This window comes from Salvelinus fontinalis, chromosome 38 (assembly GCF_029448725.1).
Source record: "Salvelinus fontinalis isolate EN_2023a chromosome 38, ASM2944872v1, whole genome shotgun sequence".
NCBI classification, from domain to species: Eukaryota; Metazoa; Chordata; class Actinopteri; order Salmoniformes; family Salmonidae; genus Salvelinus; species Salvelinus fontinalis.
In genome coordinates, this window is record NC_074702.1 from 4,584,741 (window position 1) to 4,606,203 (window position 21,463).

Consider the following 21,463-nt stretch of genomic DNA (forward strand, 5'->3'; position numbering starts at 1 on the left):
GGGCCAGGGTTAGGACCAGGGTTAGGGCCAGGGTTGGGACCAGGGTTGGGGCCAGGGTTGGGGCCAGGGTTGGGGCCAGGGTTAGGACCAGGGTTAGGACCAGGGTTGGGGCCAGGGTTGGGGCCAGGGTTAGGACCAGGGTTAGGACCAGGGTTAGGACCAGGGTTGGGGCCAGGGTTAGGACCAGGGTTAGGGTCAGGGTTAGGGCCAGGGTTAGGACCAGGGTTAGGACCAGGGTTAGGACCAGGGTTAGGGTCAGGGTTAGGGTTAGGGTTAGGGTTAGAGCCAGCAGAAGGACAGAGACTGGAGTGGAGACTGGGGAAGAAAGGGGAGACCGGGGAGCAAAGCCCGGTAAGCAGAGATAGGAAATGTGTGTGTGTGTGTGTGTGTGTGTGTGTGTGTGTGTGTGTGTGTGTGTGTGTGTGTGTGTGTGTGTGTGTGTGTGTGTGTGTGTGTGTGTGTGTGTGTGTGTGTGTGTGTGTGTGTGTGTGTGTGTGTGTGTGTGTGTGGAGATGGAGCATGGGTTTGACTGCAGGACAGGGACAGGCAGGGGGTGTCAGGTGACCGTCAGGCCCACTGTCTGTGAAACCCCAGAGACTGTAGCCTCCTAGGCATGAAGCAGCGGAGGAGGAAGCAGAGTGTTGCTGGATACAGAGCTGGGATAATGTGATTAACCTTGGTGTGTATCTGAGTAGCAGCCCTAGTGACTGCATGACTGATGGGAGACTGGACTGGATTGAACTGGACTGGGCTGGACTAGTATAGGCTGGGCAGGGCTGGACTGTGCTGAACTGGGCTGGACTGGACTGAACTGGACTGGGCTGGTTTGAGACTGGGACTGGTGGGAGATGCTGTATAATACTGTATACTCTGGGAGAGGATTTCCCACAGAATTAAAACCTATTATATAACCTATATTATATATAATACAGTATAAGGTATATATCTCTATGGTAACAACACACTCACCTGGTCACACACCCGTCACACACACACACACACTGTTACTTGGTAAGACACACGTGGCGTGTGCTCCAAATGTTACCCTATTCCCTACATAGTATACTACTCTTGACTAGGATCCCATAGGGCTCAGTTCAAAAGTAGTGCACTCTACTATATAGGGAATAGGGTGCCATTTGGGATACAGGCCTTGGCCCCCGGCTGTATAGAGTTCCTGACTGACTGACTCCAGGGTGTTTGGTGGTTAACATGGCATGTGATCCAGTGGAAATGAAGCAGTCAGTCTTCATACTATCACAACCCAGACAGACAGACAGACAGACAGACAGACAGACAGACAGACAGACAGACAGACAGACAGACAGACAGACAGACGCTCACACAGACAGGCAGACAGACAGACAGACAGACAGACAGACAGACAGACAGACAGACAGACAGACAGACAGACGCTCACACAGACAGGCAGACCAACAGACAGCATACTAAGACAAAATAATAATATATACGTACATTTGAAGTCGGAAGTTTACATACACTTAGGTTGGAGTCAGTCATTAAAACTCGTTTTACAACCACTCCACAAATTTCTTGTAAACAAACTATAGTTTTGGCAAGTCGGTTAGGACATCTACTTTGTGCATGACAAGTCATTTTTCCAACTATTGTTTACAGACAGATTATTTCACTTATAATTCACTGCATCACAATTCCAGTGGGTCAGAAGTTTACATACACTAAGTTGACTGTGCCTTTAAACAGCTTGGAAAATTCCAGAAAATTATGTCATGGCTTTAGAAGCTTCTGATAGGCTAATTGACATAATTTGAGTGGATGTATTTTAAGGCCTACCTTCAAACTCAGTGCTTCTTTGCTTGACATCATGGGAAAATCAAAAGAAATCACGTACTTTGGTGCGAAAAGTGCAAATCAATCCCAGAACAACAGCAAAGGACCTTGTGAAGATTCTGGAGGAAACAGGTAAAAAAGTATCTATATCCACAGTAAAACGCGTCCTATATCGACATAAACTGAAAGGCCGCTCAGCAAGGAAGAAGCCACTGCTCCAAAATCGTACTTTTTGGGGAAATGTCCTCTGGTCTGATGAAACAAAAATAGAACTGTTTGGCCATAATGACCATCCTTATGTTTGTTTGGAGGAAGAAAGGGGATGCTTGCAAGCCGAAGAACACCATCCCAACCGTGAAGCACGGGGGTGGAAGCATCATGTTGTGGGGTGCTTTGCTGCAGGAGGGACTGGTGCACTTCACAAAATAGATGGCATCATGAGGAGTGAAACTTATGTGGGTATATTGAAGCAGCATCTCAAGACATCAGTCAGGAAGTTAAAGCTTGGTCGCAAATGGGTCTTCTAAATGGACAATGACCCCAAGCATACTTCCAAAGTTGTGGCAAAATGCCTTAAGGACAACAAAGTCAAGGTATTGGAGTGGCCATCACAACGGCCTGACCTCAATCCTATAGAAAATTTGTGGGCAGAACTGAAAAAGCGTGTGTGAGCAAGGAGGCCTACAAACCTGACTCAGTTACACCAGCTTTGTCACGAGGAATGGGCCAAAATTCACCCAACTTATTGTGTGAAGCTTGTGGAAGGCTACACGAAACGTTTGACCCAAGTTAAACAATTTAAAGGCAATGCTACCAAATACTAATTGAGTGTATGTAAACTTCTGACCCACTGGGAATGTGATGAAAGAAATAAAAGCTGAAATTAATCATTCTCTCTACTATTATTTCACATTCTTAAAATAAAGTGGTGATCCTAACTGACCCAAGACAGGGAATCTTTACTTGGATTAAATGTCAGGAATTGTGAATAACTGAGTTTAAATGTATTTGGCTAAGGTGTATGTAAACTTTCAAATTCAACTGTATACCGTAGCAGTCAAAAGTTTGGACAACCTACTCATTCCAGGGTTTTTCTTTATTTTTACTATTTTCTACATGGTAGAATAATAGTGAAGACATCAAAACTGAAATAACACATATGGAATCATGTAGTAACAAAAAAAAGTTTTAAACAGGTACAAATATATTTAATATTTGAGATTCTTCAAAGTAGCCATCCTTTGCCTTGATGACAGCTTTGCACACTCTTGGCATTCTCTCAACCAGTTTCATGAGGTATGCATTTCAATTAACAGGTGTGACTTGTTAAAAGTGAATTTGTTGAATTTCTTTCCTTCTTAATGCGTTTGAGCCAATTAGTTGTTTTGTGACAAGGTAGGGGTGGTATAAAGAAGATAGCCCTATTTGTAAAAGACCAAGTCCATATTATGGCAAGAACAGCTCAAGTAAGCCAAGAGAAATGACAGTCCATCATCACTTTAAGACATGAAGGTCAGTCAAGAAAATGTCATGAACTTTGAAAATGTCTTCAAGTGCCGTCGCAAAATCCATCAAGCGCTATGATGAAACTGGCTCTCATGAGGACCGCCACAGGAAAGGAAGACCCAGAGTTACCTCTGCTGTAGAGGATACGTTCATTCAAATTAACTGTACCTCAGATTGCAGCCCAAATAAATGCTTCACAGAGTTCAAGTAACAGACTCACAGGAGACTTAGAACTCCAGTGAGATTTGATTGGAACTCCAGTGAGATTGATTGGAACTCCAGTGAGATTGATTGGAACTCCAGTGAGATTGATTGGAACTCCAGTGAGATTGATTGGAACTCCAGTGAGATTGATTGGAACTCCAGTGAGATTGATTGGAACTCCAGTGAGATTTGATTGGAACTCCAGTGAGATTGATTGGAACTCCAGTGAGATTGATTAGAACTCCAGTGAGATTGATTGGAACTCCAGTGAGATTGATTGGAACTCCAGTGAGATTTGATTGGAACTCCAGTGAGATAGATTGGAACTCCAGTGAGATTGATTAGAACTCCAGTGAGATTGATTGGAACTCCAGTGAGATTTGATTGGATCTCCAGTGAGATTGATTAGAACTCCAGTGAGATTGATTGGAACTCCAGTGAGATTTGATTGGAACTCCAGTGAGATTTGATTGGAACTCCAGTGAGATTGATTAGAACTCCAGTGAGATTGATTGGAACTCCAGTGAGATTTGATTGGAACTCCAGTGAGATTGATTGGAACTCCAGTGAGATTAATTAGAACTCCAGTGAGATTGATTGGAACTCCAGTGAGATTGATTGGAACTTCAGGGAGATTGATTGGAACTCCAGTGAGATTGATTGGAACTCCAGTGAGATTGATTGGAACTCCAGTGAGATTGATTGGAACTCCAGTGAGATTGAGTGGAACTCCAGTGAGATTGATTAGAACTCCAGTGAGATTGATTGGAACTCCAGTGAGATTGATTAGAACTCCAGTGAGATTGATTGGAACTCTACATGCATCAGTAAAGCATGTTGCATTGATTGCCTGCTGTATGTTGCCTTGCGAACTGACGGTATAATTTACAGTTACCTTACACACACACACACACACACACACACACACACACACACACACACACACACACACACACACACACACACACACACACACACACACACACACACACACACACACACACACACACACACACACACGCCACACACACTGTGAAGCTCATATACTGATACACACCAAAGACAGTAGTCTATTTGTCACCTTAGTTGCCAGTGTCAGTCAGTGTGTGATATGATATTTAATCACTATCCTGTATGATCAAGCGGTAATTATTGCACATTAATATGTCTTTCTATTTGACTTTAGTATAGGGTGCACAAGTGTCTGTTCATCACACTGTAGGTACGTTGATGAATGTTGACAGTCCATACTGTTGGACCATGACTCACCAGCACACTGAATCACAGTCTTCGTCCCAAATGGGCCCCTTTTCTCTTTTGACCCTCTGGTCAAACGTAGTGAACAATTTGGACAATAGGGTTCCATTTGGGACACAGACACAGGTAAAAGCAAGCTCTCTGTCAGAACAACATCTCTCTCGCTCAGAGTGGTTGTGGTTCCCAGTGAGACTAACGAGCTTCAAAGCTTTTTAGGAATTCAGTTCCCCCCTCATCTGATATGTGAACTCTCTCTTTAACAGTGACCTTTTTAAAAACGTTTTTGCATTTGAATTGATATGTATGTACAATAGTTATTAGCTAATGCCAATTAAAGGTTGGCTGGTGCCAATTAAAGGTTCCTAAAGATCAATAATCTCTCTCTCTCTCTCTCTCTCTCTCTCTCTCTCTCTCACACACACACACACACACACACACACACACACACACACACACACACACACACACACACACACACACACACACACACACACACACACACACACACACACACACACACACACACACACACACACACACAGTGAGGGGATGGACCAGGTTGCAGCGCCTCGCTGACCCAGAGAAGCCCAAGGACAGCCAGGAGAGACAAGCCCCGGCCGGCAGGGAGAGAGGTTCCTCAATCCCCAGGGAGACAGCCTGGCCTGCAGGGGCAGGGAGATGGGCTCAGAAGAGAGGAGTTCTGCCATGTCTCACAAGATCTCTTCCCCCTCACACAGCAACAGCAGCTCCTCCTCCAAACACGACAGCCGACAGGTAACACCGACCACACACACACACTCATTAATGTCACAGTTATCTCCAGTCAGGAAGAGAACATAATGAATGTCTCTGTTTGGAAAATGAAACCCATCGTTTACAGAGCGCCTTTCCCTCAGCGACGGTTCACCGTTGTAAGTATTCAGGACCACAATAAGACATAGACGCTGAAAATGTATTGTTAATGCAAAACATTAAAAGGGTAACAGTCATACATAAGACTGTACAGTCATAACTATTTGATGCTTGGCTGCTGCAGGATTCCCACTAACTAGGTGGTGTTGTTGTTGTCAGGTGGTCTGTGATGATGAGCCCAGTCACATCGTGCTCTATTCAAGCCGTGTCGCTGAAGTTCAGCGTTACAGCGGGATTGAAATGTAAATCTTCCTGCGTTAGCGGAGACTGTGTTCACGTCTCAATCTGAAAGGACCTTTACATCTCCATCATGTGATCTGTAACGCTTCAGGGATCCAGACTGAATAGAGACTACAGTGTAGTAAGCTGTTGAATTACTGTACTACAGACCACCCTCGCTTAAAGACTTCCCTCTCTCCCTTATATAGCCCCCCCTCCCTTAAATACATCCCTCCCTCCCTCCCTTATAGACCCCTGTCTCCCTTAAAGACTTCCCTCTCTCCCTTAAAGAGCCCTCCCTCCCTTAAATACCTCCCTCCCTCCCTTATAGACCGCTGTCTCCCTTAAAGACTTCCCTCTCTCCCTTAAAGACCTCCCTCCCAAATACCTCTCTCCCCCCTTAAAGACCTCCCTCCCACCCTTAAAGACCTCCCTCCCCCCTTTAAAGACCTTCCTCCCCCCTTAAAGACCTCCCTTCCTCCCTTAAAAACCTCCCTCACTCCCTTAAAGACTTCCCTCCCTCCCTTAAAGAGCCCTCCCTCCCTTAAAGACCTCCCTCCCCCCTTTAAAGACCTTCCTCCCCCCTTAAAGACCTCCCTTCCTCCCTTAAAAACCTCCCTCACTCCCTTAAAGACTTCCTCCCTCCCTTAAAGACCTCCCTCCCAAATACCTCTCTCCCCCCCTTAAAGACCTCCCTCCCTCCCTTAAAGAGCCCTCCCCCCCTTAAAGAGACCTCCCTCCCCTAAAAAAACAACTTCTCATTTAAAAAACAATTCATGTGGTATCAGTATTTGTCAGAAACATTTATTCTGCTGTCAGAATTGATTACATAGTACAACTACTGTAGGATCATTTTTGTCATAAAGTCAGTCTGGTCCAAAATGGAGTACTTGAGTATGTCACAGCGTAAATGAAGGTTGTGTTTATTTGAGTCCTGACCACATGCCCACAGCTGGCAGCACACAAGTTCTCAGCCATTCAGAGTGGAGCTGCACGTGACCCGGATGTAATGCCCGTGGTAAATGTGCTTTCACTTTGGATTTCCCTATGGAGCTAGTTAGAGACCATCGGTATATTACATAATGTACTGTACATGTGTGTGTTTGTGTGTGAGTGTTATCTCTCTCAGTGAGGTTAACACATTGACCTGGATATGTGATTATAATCTCTAATCTCATCATCTGGCCGTATTATCAAGATCATTACTCCCTCCCTCCCTCCCTCCCTCCCTCCCTCCCTCCCTCCCTCCCCGACCCGTCCGTCCAGCCATCAGCTCTGTGAATATTGTGTAGCGGATTAGATTAGTTATTACAGGAAAGGTAGAGTCTATTTGCTGAGGTAGTTATTACAGGAAAGGTAGAGTCTATTTACTGAGGTAGTTATTACAGGAAAGGTAGAGTCTATTTACTGAGGTAGTTATTACAGGAAAGGTAGAGTCTATTTACTGAGGTAGTTATTACAGGAAAGGTAGAGTCTATTTACTGAGGTAGTTATTACAGGAAAGGTAGAGTCTATTTACTGAGGTAGTTATTACAGGAAAGGTAGAGTCTATTTACTGAGGTAGTTATTACAGGAAAGGTAGAGTCTATTTACTGAGGTAGTTATTACAGGAAAGGTAGAGTCTATTTACTGAGGTAGTTATTACAGGAAAGGTAGAGTCTATTTACTGAGGTAGTTATTACAGGAAAGGTAGAGTCTATTTACTGAGGTAGTTATTACAGGAAAGGTAGAGTCTATTTACTGAGGTAGTTATTACAGGAAAGGTAGAGTCTATTTACTGAGGTAGTTATTACAGGAAAGGTAGAGTCTATTTACTGAGGTAGTTATTACAGGAAAGGTAGAGTCTATTTACTGAGGTAGTTATTACAGGAAAGGTGGAGTCTATTTACTGAGGTAGTTATTACAGGAAAGGTGGAGTCTATTTACTGAGGTAGTTATTACAGGAAAGGTAGAGTCTATTTGCTGAGGTAGTTATTACAGGAAAGGTAGAGTCTATTTACTGAGGTAGTTATTACAGGAAAGGTAGAGTCTATTTACTGAGGTAGTTATTACAGGAAAGGTAGAGTCTATTTGCTGAGGTAGTTATTACAGGAAAGGTAGAGTCTATTTACTGAGGTAGTTATTACAGGAAAGGTAGAGTCTATTTGCTGAGGTAGTTATTACAGGAAAGGTAGAGTCTATTTACTGAGGTAGTTATTACAGGAAAGGTAGAGTCTATTTACTGAGGTAGTTATTACAGGAAAGGTAGAGTCTATTTACTGAGGTAGTTATTACAGGAAAGGTAGAGTCTATTTACTGAGGTAGTTATTACAGGAAAGGTAGAGTCTATTTACTGAGGTAGTTATTACAGGAAAGGTAGAGTCTATTTACTGAGGTAGTTATTACAGGAAAGGTAGAGTCTATTTACTGAGGTAGTTATTACAGGAAAGGTAGAGTCTATTTGCTGAGGTAGTTATTACAGGAAAGGTAGAGTCTATTTACTGAGGTAGTTATTACAGGAAAAATGTGTGTGTGTGTGTGTGTGTGTGTGTGTGTGTGTGTGTGTGTGTGTGTGTGTGTGTGTGTGTGTGTGTGTGTGTGTGTGCGTGCGTGCGTGCGTGCGTGCGTGCGTGCGTGCGTGCGTGCGTGCGTGCGTGCGTGTGTGTGTGTGTGCTTAACCACTGTTGTGATCAGCACTTGAGAGAGAAACACATACAACCAGTCCTATCTCCTCTGTCTCCTGCTGTCTCTCTCTCTCTCTCTTTCTCTCTCTCTCTCTCTCCCGTCCCTCTGTCCCTCTTCCACATCTCTCTCTCGCTCTCTCTCTTCCTCATATATCTCTCTCTCTTCCTCATCTCTCTCTCTCCCCCTCTTCCTCATCTCTCTCTCTCTGAATTCAATTAAATTCAATGAAATTTGCTTTATTGGCATGACGTAACAATGTACATATTGCCAAAGCTTACTTTGGATATTTACAATATGAAAATAATAAGAATCAAAATTGTCACAGGGACAACAGTAACAACAATAACCAAGGGTCAAAATAACCATACATTGAACAATAACAATAAGCATACAGTAGAGGACATGTGCAGGTTGATTGGTCTGTCAGACACTGTCCCTCATCTTATGGCAGGCAGCAATGTAGTGCACTGCCAACTCACAGCTCTCTGCATCTCTCTCTCTCTCTCTCTTTTTCTCTCGCTCTTTCTCTCTCTCTCTCACTCTCTCTCTCTCTCTCTCTCTCTCTCTCTCTCTCTCTCTCTCTCTCTCTCTCTCTCTCTCTCTCTCTCTCTCTCTCTCTCTCTTCCTCATCTCTCTCTCTCTCTCTCTCTCTCTCTCTCTCTCTCTCTCTCTCTCTCTCTCTCTCTCTCTCTCTCTTACAGAGGTCACCACCCCGTCCTGACATTCTGACTGGTCTCTGTGGGAAACGGAACAGTCTGTTTATAAAACACTATTGTTTACTGGCTAGTCAGTTTATACTAGGGCTTTGTACCAAATGGCATCCTATTTCCTAGTAGTGTACTCCATTTGACCAGATACCTATGGGCCTTGGTGAAAAGTAGTGCATTATATAGGGAATAGGATGCCATTTGGGACACAAACAGTATATAAAATAATAATAGAACCTTGTTGTGTGTTTACAGGACAGTTGGTAGATTGTAGAGGGGCTGTGTGTGTAACCTTGTTGTGTGTTTACAGGACAGTTGGTAGATTGTAGAGGGGCTGTGTGTGTAACCTTGTTGTGTGTTTACAGGACAGTTGGTAGATTGTAGAGGGGCTGTGTGTAACCTTGTTGTGTGTTTACAGGACAGTTGGTAGATTGTAGAGGGGCTGTGTGTAACCTTGTTGTGTGTTTACAGGACAGTTGGTAGATTGTAGAGGGGCTGTGTGTAACCTTGTTGTGTGTTTACAGGACAGTTGGTAGATTGTAGAGGGGCTGTGTGTTTAACCTTGTTGTGTGTTTACAGGACAGTTGGTAGATTGTAGAGGGGCTGTGTGTGTAACCTTGTTGTGTGTTTACAGGACAGTTGGTAGATTGTAGAGGGGCTGTGTGTAACCTTGTTGTGTGTTTACAGGACAGTTGGTAGATTGTAGAGGGGCTGTGTGTAACCTTGTTGTGTGTTTACAGGACAGTTGGTAGATTGTAGAGGGGCTGTGTGTAACCTTGTTGAGTGTTTACAGGACAGTTGGTAGATTGTAGAGGGGCTGTGTGTAACCTTGTTGTGTGTCTACAGGACAGTTGGTAGATTGTAGAGGGGCTGTGTGTGTAACCTTGTTGTGTGTTTACAGGACAGTTGGTAGATTGTAGAGGGGCTGTGTGTTTACAGGACAGTTGGTAGATTGTAGAGGGGCTGTGTGTAACCTTGTTGTGTGTTTACAGGACAGTTGGTAGATTGTAGAGGGGCTGTGTGTGTAACCTTGTTGTGTGTTTACAGGACAGTTGGTAGATTGTAGAGGGGCTGTGTGTGTAACCTTGTTGTGTGTCTACAGGACAGTTGGTAGATTGTAGAGGGGCTGTGTGTAACCTTGTTGTGTGTTTACAGGACAGTTGGTAGATTGTAGAGGGGCTGTGTGTGTAACCTTGTTGTGTGTTTACAGGACAGTTGGTAGATTGTAGAGGGGCTGTGTGTGTAACCTTGTTGTGTGTTTACAGGACAGTTGGTAGATTGTAGAGGGGCTGGGTGTGTAACCTTGTTGTGTGTTTACAGGACAGTTGGTAGATTGTAGAGGGGCTGTGTGTGTAACCGTGTTGTGTGTTTACAGGACAGTTGGTAGATTGTAGAGGGGCTGTGTGTAACCTTGTTGTGTGTTTACAGGACAGTTGGTAGATTGTAGAGGGGCTGTGTGTGTAACCGTGTTGTGTGTTTACAGGACAGTTGGTAGATTGTAGAGGGGCTGTGTGTAACCTTGTTGTGTGTTTACAGGACAGTTGGTAGATTGTAGAGGGGCTGTGTGTAACCTTGTTGTGTGTCTACAGGACAGTTGGTAGATTGTAGAGGGGCTGTGTGTAACCTTGTTGTGTGTCTACAGGATAGTTGGTAGATTGTAGAGGGGCTGTGTGTGTAACCTTGTTGTGTGTTTACAGGACAGTTGGTAGATTGTAGAGGGGCTGTGTGTTTAACCTTGTTGTGTGTTTACAGGACAGTTGGTAGATTGTAGAGGGGCTGTGTGTAACCTTGTTGTGTGTTTACAGGACAGTTGGTAGATTGTAGAGGGGCTGTGTGTGTAACCTTGTTGTGTGTTTACAGGACAGTTGGTAGATTGTAGAGGGGCTGTGTGTGTAACCTTGTTGTGTGTTTACAGGACAGTTGGTAGATTGTAGAGGGGCTGTGTGTGTAACCTTGTTGTGTGTCTACAGGACAGTTGGTAGATTGTAGAGGGGCTGTGTGTGTAACCTTGTTGTGTGTCTACAGGACAGTTGGTAGATTGTAGAGGGGCTGTGTGTAACCTTGTTGTGTGTTTACAGGACAGTTGGTAGATAATAGAGGGGCTGTGTGTAACCTTGTTGTGTGTCTACAGGACAGTTGGTAGATTGTAGAGGGGCTGTGTGTGTAACCTTGTTGTGTGTTTACAGGACAGTTGGTAGATTGTAGAGGGGCTGTGTGTAACCTTGTTGTGTGTCTACAGGACACTTGGTAGATTGTAGAGGGGCTGTGTGTGTAACCTTGTTGTGTGTTTACAGGACAGTTGGTAGATTGTAGAGGGGCTGTGTGTGTAACCTTGTTGTGTGTCTACAGGACAGTTGGTAGATTGTAGAGGGGCTGTGTGTGTAACCTTGTTGTGTGTTTACAGGACAGTTGGTAGATTGTAGAGGGGCTGTGTGTGTAACCTTGTTGTGTGTTTACAGGACAGTTGGTAGATTGTAGAGGGGCTGTGTGTAACCTTGTTGTGTGTTTACAGGACAGTTGGTAGATTGTAGAGGGGCTGTGTGTGTAACCTTGTTGTGTGTTTACAGGACAGTTGGTAGATTGTAGAGGGGCTGTGTGTTTAACCTTGTTGTGTGTCTACAGGACAGTTGGTAGATTGTAGAGGGGCTGTGTGTAACCTTGTTGTGTGTTTACAGGACAGTTGGTAGATTGTAGAGGGGCTGTGTGTAACCTTGTTGTGTGTTTACAGGACAGTTGGTAGATTGTAGAGGGGCTGTGTGTGTAACCTTGTTGTGTGTCTACAGGACAGTTGGTAGATTGTAGAGGGGCTGTGTGTGTAACCTTGTTGTGTGTTTACAGGACAGTTGGTAGATTGTAGAGGGGCTGTGTGTGTAACCTTGTTGTGTGTCTACAGGAAAGTTGGTAGATTGTAGAGGGGCTGTGTGTAACCTTGTTGTGTGTTTACAGGACAGTTGGTAGATTGTAGAGGGGCTGTGTGTAACCTTGTTGTGTGTTTACAGGACAGTTGGTAGATTGTAGAGGGGCTGTGTGTGTAACCTTGTTGTGTGTTTACAGGACAGTTGGTAGATTGTAGAGGGGCTGTGTGTGTAACCTTGTTGTGTGTTTACAGGACAGTTGGTAGATTGTAGAGGGGCTGTGTGTGTAACCTTGTTGTGTGTTTACAGGACAGTTGGTAGATTGTAGAGGGGCTGTGTGTGTAACCTTGTTGTGTGTTTACAGGACAGTTGGTAGATTGTAGAGGGGCTGTGTGTGTAACCTTGTTGTGTGTTTACAGGACAGTTGGTAGATTGTAGAGGGGCTGTGTGTAACCTTGTTGTGTGTTTACAGGACAGTTGGTAGATTGTAGAGGGGCTGTGTGTGTAACCTTGTTGTGTGTTTACAGGACAGTTGGTAGATTGTAGAGGGGCTGTGTGTGTAACCTTGTTGTGTGTTTACAGGACAGTTGGTAGATTGTAGAGGGGCTGTGTGTGTAACCTTGTTGTGTGTTTACAGGACAGTTGGTAGATTGTAGAGGGGCTGTGTGTGTAACCTTGTTGTGTGTTTACAGGACAGTTGGTAGATTGTAGAGGGGCTGTGTGTGTAACCTTGTTGTGTGTTTACAGGACAGTTGGTAGATTGTAGAGGGGCTGTGTGTGTAACCTTGTTGTGTGTTTACAGGACAGTTGGTAGATTGTAGAGGGGCTGTGTGTGTAACCTTGTTGTGTGTTTACAGGACAGTTGGTAGATTGTAGAGGGGCTGTGTGTGTAACCTTGTTGTGTGTCTACAGGACAGTTGGTAGATTGTAGAGGGGCTGTGTGTGTAACCTTGTTGTGTGTTTACAGGACCGTTGGTAGATTGTAGAGGGGCTGTGTGTGTAACCTTGTTGTGTGTCTACAGGACAGTTGGTAGATTGTAGAGGGGCTGTGTGTGTAACCTTGTTGTGTGTTTACAGGACCGTTGGTAGATTGTAGAGGGGCTGTGTGTGTAACCTTGTTGTGTGTCTACAGGACAGTTGGTAGATTGTAGAGGGGCTGTGTGTGTAACCTTGTTGTGTGTTTACAGGACAGTTGGTAGATTGTAGAGGGGCTGTGTGTGTAACCTTGTTGTGTGTTTACAGGACAGTTGGTAGATTGTAGAGGGGCTGTGTGTGTAACCTTGTTGTGTGTTTACAGGACAGTTGGTAGATTGTAGAGGGGCTGTGTGTGTAACCTTGTTGTGTGTTTACAGGACAGTTGGTAGATTGTAGAGGGGCTGTGTGTGTAACCTTGTTGTGTGTTTACAGGACAGTTGGTAGATTGTAGAGGGGCTGTGTGTGTAACCTTGTTGTGTGTTTACAGGACAGTTGGTAGATTGTAGAGGGGCTGTGTGTAACCTTGTTGTGTGTTTACAGGACAGTTGGTAGATTGTAGAGGGGCTGTGTGTAACCTTGTTGTGTGTTTACAGGACAGTTGGGAGATTGTAGAGGGGCTGCGTGGAGGACACACTAATGTCCAGGAGCCCCAGAAGCAGGATGGATACATGCTGAAGAGGAGGAAGTGGCCGATGAAGGGATGGCACAAGGTAGTCTTCTCACCTCACCTCACCACACACACACACACACACACACACACACACACACACACACACACACACACACACACACACACACACACACACACACACACACACACACACACACACACACACACAAACACAATGTAGTCATCTCACCTCTGATACAGGGTAGTCATCTCACCTCTGATACAGGGTAGTCATCTCACCTCTGATACAGGGTCGTCATCTCACCTCTGATACAGGGTAGTCATCTCACCTCTGATACAGGGTAGTCATCTCACCTCTGCTACAGGGTAGTCACCTCACATCTGATACAGGGTAGTCACCTCACCTCTGATACAGGGTAGTCATCTCACCTCTGATACAGGGTAGTCAACTCAACTCTGATACAGGGTAGTCACCTCACCTCTGATACAGGGTAGTCACCTCATCTCACCTCTAATACAGGATAGTCATCTCACCTCTGATACAGGGTAGTCATCTCACCTCTGATACAGGATAGTCACCTCACCTCTTATACAGGGTAGTCATCTCACCTCTGATACAGGGTAGTCATCTCACCTCTGATACAGGATAGTCACCTCACCTCTTATACAGGATAGTCACCTCACCTCTGATACAGGGTAGTCATCTCACCTCTGATACAGGATAGTCACCTCACCTCTTATACAGGGTAGTCATCTCTCCTCTGATACAGGGTAGTCATCTCACCCTCTGATACAGGGTAGTCATCTCACCTCTGATACAGGATAGTCATCTCACCTCTGATACAGGGTAGTCACCTCACCTCTGATACAGGGTAGTCACCTCACCTCTGATACAGGGTAGTCACTTCACCTCTGATACAGGGTAGTCATCTCACCTCTGATACAGGGTAGTCATCTCACCTCTGATACAGGGTAGTTACCTCACCTCTGATACAGGGTAGTCACCATCACCTCTGATACAGGAAAGTCATCTCACCTCTGATACATGGTAGTCATCTCACCTCTGATACAGGGTAGTCAACTCACCTCTGATACAGGATAGTCAACTCACCTCTGATACAGGATAGTCATCTCACCTCTGATACAGGGTAGTCATCTCACCTCTGATACAGGATTGTCATCTCACCTCTGATACAGGGTAGTCATCTCACCTCTGATACAGGATAGTCATCTCACCTCTGATACAGGATAGTCATCTCACCTCTGATACAGGGTAGTCACCTCACCTCTGATACAGGGTAGTCATCTCACCTCTGATACAGGGTAGTCATCTCACCTCTGATACAGGATAGTCACCTCACCTCTGATACAGGGTAGTCACCTCACCTCTGAACCTCTGATACAGGGTAGTGATCTCACCTCTGATACAGGGTAGTCACCTCACCTCTGAACCTCTGATACAGGATAGTCGTCTCACCTCTGATACAGGATAGTCATCTCACCTCTGATACAGGATAGTCATCTCACCTCTGATACAGGATAGTCATCTCACCTCTGAACCTCTGATACAGGATAGTCATCTCACCTCTGAACCTCTGATACAGGGTAGTCACCTCACCTCTGAACCTCTGATACAGGATAGTCATCTCACCTCTGATACAGGATAGTCATCTCACCTCTGATACAGGGTAGTCATCTCACCTCTGATACAGGGTAGTCATCTCACCTCTGATACAGGGTAGTCATCTCACCTCTGATACAGGATAGTCATCTCACCTCTGAACCTCTGATACAGGGTAGTCACCTCACCTCTGAACCTCTGATACAGGATAGTCATCTCACCTCTGATACAGGATAGTCATCTCACCTCTGATACAGGGTAGTCATCTCACCTCTGATACAGGGTAGTCATCTCACCTCTGATACAGGGTAGTCACCTCACATCTGATACAGGATAGTCATCTCACCTCTGATACAGGGTAGTCACCTCACCTCTGATACAGGATAGTCATCTCACCTCTGATACAGGGTAGTCATCTCACCTCTGATACAGGATAGTCATCTCACCTCTGATACAGGGTAGTCACCTCACCTCTTATACAGGATAGTCATCTCACCTCTGATACAGGATAGTCATCTCACCTCTGATACAGGGTAGTCATCTCATCTCACCTCTGATACAGGGTAGTCATCTCACCTCTGATACAGGATAGTCATCTCACCTCTGATACAGGATAGTCATCTCACCTCTGATACAGGGTAGTCATCTCACCTCTGATACAGGATAGTCATCTCACCTCTGATACAGGATAGTCATCTCACCTCTGATACAGGATAGTCATCTCACCTCTGATACAGGATAGTCATCTCACCTCTGATACAGGGTAGTCATCTCACCTCTGATACAGGATAGTCATCTCACCTCTGATACAGGATAGTCATCTCACCTCTGATACAGGATAGTCATCTCACCTCTGATACAGGATAGTCATCTCACCTCTGATACAGGATAGTCATCTCACCTCTGATACAGGGTAGTCATCTCACCTCTGATACAGGGTAGTCAACTCACCTCTGATATAGGATAGTCAACTCACCTCTGATACAGGATAGTCATCTCACCTCCTATACAGGGTAGTCATCTCACCTCTGATACAGGATAGTCATCTCACCTCTGATACAGGATAGTCATCTCACCTCTGATACAGGGTAGTCACCTCACCTCTGATACAGGGTAGTCATCTCACCTCTGATACAGGGTAGTCATCTCACCTCTGATACAGGATAGTCACCTCACCTCTGATACAGGGTAGTCACCTCACCTCTGAACCTCTGATACAGGATAGTCATCTCACCTCTGATACAGGATAGTCATCTCACCTCTGAACCTCTGATACAGGATAGTCATCTCACCTCTGATACAGGATAGTCATCTCACCTCTGAACCTCTGATACAGGATAGTCATCTCACCTCTGATACAGGATAGTCATCTCACCTCTGAACCTCTGATACAGGATAGTCATCTCACCTCTGAACCTCTGATACAGGATAGTCATCTCACCTCTGATACAGGATAGTCATCTCACCTCTGAACCTCTGATACAGGATAGTCATCTCACCTCTGAACCTCTGATACAGGATAGTCATCTCACCTCTGATACAGGATAGTCATCTCACCTCTGATACAGGATAGTCATCTCACCTCTGATACAGGATAGTCATCTCACCTCTGAACCTCTGATACAGGATAGTCATCTCACCTCTGATACAGGATAGTCATCTCACCTCTGAACCTCTGATACAGGATAGTCATCTCACCTCTGATACAGGATAGTCATCTCACCTCTGAACCTCTGATACAGGGTAGTCACCTCACCTCTGAACCTCTGATACAGGATAGTCATCTCACCTCTGATACAGGATAGTCATCTCACCTCTGATACAGGGTAGTCATCTCACCTCTGATACAGGGTAGTCACCTCACATCTGTTACAGGATAGTCATCTCACCTCTGATACAGGGTAGTCATCTCACCTCTGATACAGGATAGTCACCTCACCTCTGATACAGGGTAGTCATCTCATCTCACCTCTGATACAGGGTAGTCATCTCACCTCTGATACAGGGTAGTCATCTCACCTCTGATACAGGATAGTCATCTCACCTCTGATACAGGATAGTCATCTCACCTCTGATACAGGATAGTCATCTCACCTCTGATACAGGATAGTCATCTCACCTCTGAACCTCTGATACAGGATAGTCATCTCACCTCTGATACAGGATAGTCATCTCACCTCTGAACCTCTGATACAGGGTAGTCACCTCACCTCTGAACCTCTGATACAGGATAGTCATCTCACCTCTGATACAGGATAGTCATCTCACCTCTGATACAGGGTAGTCACCTCACCTCTGATACAGGGTAGTCATCTCACCTCTGATACAGGGTAGTCATCTCACCTCTGATACAGGATAGTCACCTCACCTCTGATACAGGGTAGTCACCTCACCTCTGAACCTCTGATACAGGGTAGTGATCTCACCTCTGATACAGGGTAGTCACCTCACCTCTGAACCTCTGATACAGGATAGTCGTCTCACCTCTGATACAGGATAGTCATCTCACCTCTGATACAGGATAGTCATCTCACCTCTGATACAGGATAGTCATCTCACCTCTGAACCTCTGATACAGGATAGTCATCTCACCTCTGAACCTCTGATACAGGGTAGTCACCTCACCTCTGAACCTCTGATACAGGATAGTCATCTCACCTCTGATACAGGATAGTCATCTCACCTCTGATACAGGGTAGTCATCTCACCTCTGATACAGGGTAGTCATCTCACCTCTGATACAGGGTAGTCATCTCACCTCTGATACAGGATAGTCATCTCACCTCTGAACCTCTGATACAGGGTAGTCACCTCACCTCTGAACCTCTGATACAGGATAGTCATCTCACCTCTGATACAGGATAGTCATCTCACCTCTGATACAGGGTAGTCATCTCACCTCTGATACAGGGTAGTCATCTCACCTCTGATACAGGGTAGTCACCTCACATCTGATACAGGATAGTCATCTCACCTCTGATACAGGGTAGTCACCTCACCTCTGATACAGGATAGTCATCTCACCTCTGATACAGGGTAGTCATCTCACCTCTGATACAGGATAGTCATCTCACCTCTGATACAGGGTAGTCACCTCACCTCTTATACAGGATAGTCATCTCACCTCTGATACAGGATAGTCATCTCACCTCTGATACAGGGTAGTCATCTCATCTCACCTCTGATACAGGGTAGTCATCTCACCTCTGATACAGGATAGTCATCTCACCTCTGATACAGGATAGTCATCTCACCTCTGATACAGGGTAGTCATCTCACCTCTGATACAGGATAGTCATCTCACCTCTGATACAGGATAGTCATCTCACCTCTGATACAGGATAGTCATCTCACCTCTGATACAGGATAGTCATCTCACCTCTGATACAGGGTAGTCATCTCACCTCTGATACAGGATAGTCATCTCACCTCTGATACAGGATAGTCATCTCACCTCTGATACAGGATAGTCATCTCACCTCTGATACAGGATAGTCATCTCACCTCTGATACAGGATAGTCATCTCACCTCTGATACAGGGTAGTCATCTCACCTCTGATACAGGGTAGTCAACTCACCTCTGATATAGGATAGTCAACTCACCTCTGATACAGGATAGTCATCTCACCTCCTATACAGGGTAGTCATCTCACCTCTGATACAGGATAGTCATCTCACCTCTGATACAGGATAGTCATCTCACCTCTGATACAGGGTAGTCACCTCACCTCTGATACAGGGTAGTCATCTCACCTCTGATACAGGGTAGTCATCTCACCTCTGATACAGGATAGTCACCTCACCTCTGATACAGGGTAGTCATCTCACCTCTGAACCTCTGATACAGGGTAGTCACCTCACCTCTGAACCTCTGATACAGGATAGTCATCTCACCTCTGATACAGGATAGTCATCTCACCTCTGATACAGGGTAGTCATCTCACCTCTGATACAGGGTAGTCACCTCACATCTGTTACAGGATAGTCATCTCACCTCTGATACAGGGTAGTCATCTCACCTCTGATACAGGATAGTCACCTCACCTCTGATACAGGGTAGTCATCTCATCTCACCTCTGATACAGGGTAGTCATCTCACCTCTGATACAGGGTAGTCATCTCACCTCTGATACAGGATAGTCATCTCACCTCTGATACAGGATAGTCATCTCACCTCTGATACAGGATAGTCATCTCACCTCTGATACAGGATAGTCATCTCACCTCTGAACCTCTGATACAGGATAGTCATCTCACCTCTGATACAGGATAGTCATCTCACCTCTGAACCTCTGATACAGGGTAGTCACCTCACCTCTGAACCTCTGATACAGGATAGTCATCTCACCTCTGATACAGGATAGTCATCTCACCTCTGATACAGGGTAGTCACCTCACCTCTGATACAGGGTAGTCATCTCACCTCTGATACAGGGTAGTCATCTCACCTCTGATACAGGATAGTCACCTCACCTCTGATACAGGGTAGTCACCTCACCTCTGAACCTCTGATACAGGGTAGTGATCTCACCTCTGATACAGGGTAGTCACCTCACCTCTGAACCTCTGATACAGGATAGTCGTCTCACCTCTGATACAGGATAGTCATCTCACCTCTGATACAGGATAGTCATCTCACCTCTGATACAGGATAGTCATCTCACCTCTGAACCTCTGATACAGGATAGTCATCTCACCTCTGAACCTCTGATACAGGGTAGTCACCTCACCTCTGAACCTCTGATACAGGATAGTCATCTCACCTCTGATACAGGATAGTCATCTCACCTCTGATACAGGGTAGTCATCACACCTCTGATACAGGGTAGTCATCTCACCTCTGATACAGGGTAGTCATCTCACCTCTGATACAGGATAGTCATCTCACCTCTGAACCTCTGATACAGGGTAGTCACCTCACCTCTGAACCTCTGATACAGGATAGTCATCTCACCTCTGATACAGGATAGTCATCTCACCTCTGATACAGGGTAGTCATCTCACCTCTGATACAGGGTAGTCATCTCACCTCTGATACAGGGTAGTCACCTCACATCTGATACAGGATAGTCATCTCACCTCTGATACAGGGTAGTCACCTCACCTCTGATACAGGATAGTCATCTCACCTCTGATACAGGGTAGTCATCTCACCTCTGATACAGGATAGTCATCTCACCTCTGATACAGGGTAGTCACCTCACCTCTTATACAGGATAGTCATCTCACCTCTGATACAGGATAGTCATCTCACCTCTGATACAGGGTAGTCATCTCATCTCACCTCTGATACAGGGTAGTCATCTCACCTCTGATACAGGATAGTCATCTCACCTCTGATACAGGATAGTCATCTCACCTCTGATACAGGGTAGTCATCTCACCTCTGATACAGGATAGTCATCTCACCTCTGATACAGGATAGTCATCTCACCTCTGATACAGGATAGTCATCTCACCTCTGATACAGGATAGTCATCTCACCTCTGATACAGGGTAGTCATCTCACCTCTGATACAGGATAGTCATCTCACCTCTGATACAGGATAGTCATCTCACCTCTGATACAGGATAGTCATCTCACCTCTGATACAGGATAGTCATCTCACCTCTGATACAGGATAGTCATCTCACCTCTGATACAGGGTAGTCATCTCACCTCTGATACAGGGTAGTCAACTCACCTCTGATATAGGATAGTCAACTCACCTCTGATACAGGATAGTCATCTCACCTCCTATACAGGGTAGTCATCTCACCTCTGATACAGGATAGTCATCTCACCTCTGATACAGGATAGTCATCTCACCTCTGATACAGGGTAGTCACCTCACCTCTGATACAGGGTAGTCATCTCACCTCTGATACAGGGTAGTCATCTCACCTCTGATACAGGATAGTCACCTCACCTCTGATACAGGGTAGTCACCTCACCTCTGAACCTCTGATACAGGATAGTCATCTCACCTCTGATACAGGATAGTCATCTCACCTCTGAACCTCTGATACAGGATAGTCATCTCACCTCTGATACAGGATAGTCATCTCACCTCTGAACCTCTGATACAGGATAGTCATCTCACCTCTGATACAGGATAG

At 45.3% G+C, this 21,463-nt stretch overlaps 1 protein-coding gene across 2 annotated transcripts in view; it reads left to right on the plus strand.

The window, feature by feature from the left end:
• Positions 1-21,463, plus strand: part of LOC129837750 (oxysterol-binding protein-related protein 3-like) — a 107,192-nt gene that overhangs the window by 45,672 nt on the left and 40,057 nt on the right. For both annotated transcript variants that reach the window (XM_055904171.1, XM_055904172.1), the window contains exons 2-3: positions 5,322-5,553; positions 13,705-13,821. In XM_055904171.1, coding sequence (XP_055760146.1) covers positions 5,458-5,553; positions 13,705-13,821 — 213 coding nt within the window. In that variant the 5' untranslated portion in view covers positions 5,322-5,457. The remainder of the gene's footprint in view (positions 1-5,321; positions 5,554-13,704; positions 13,822-21,463) is intronic.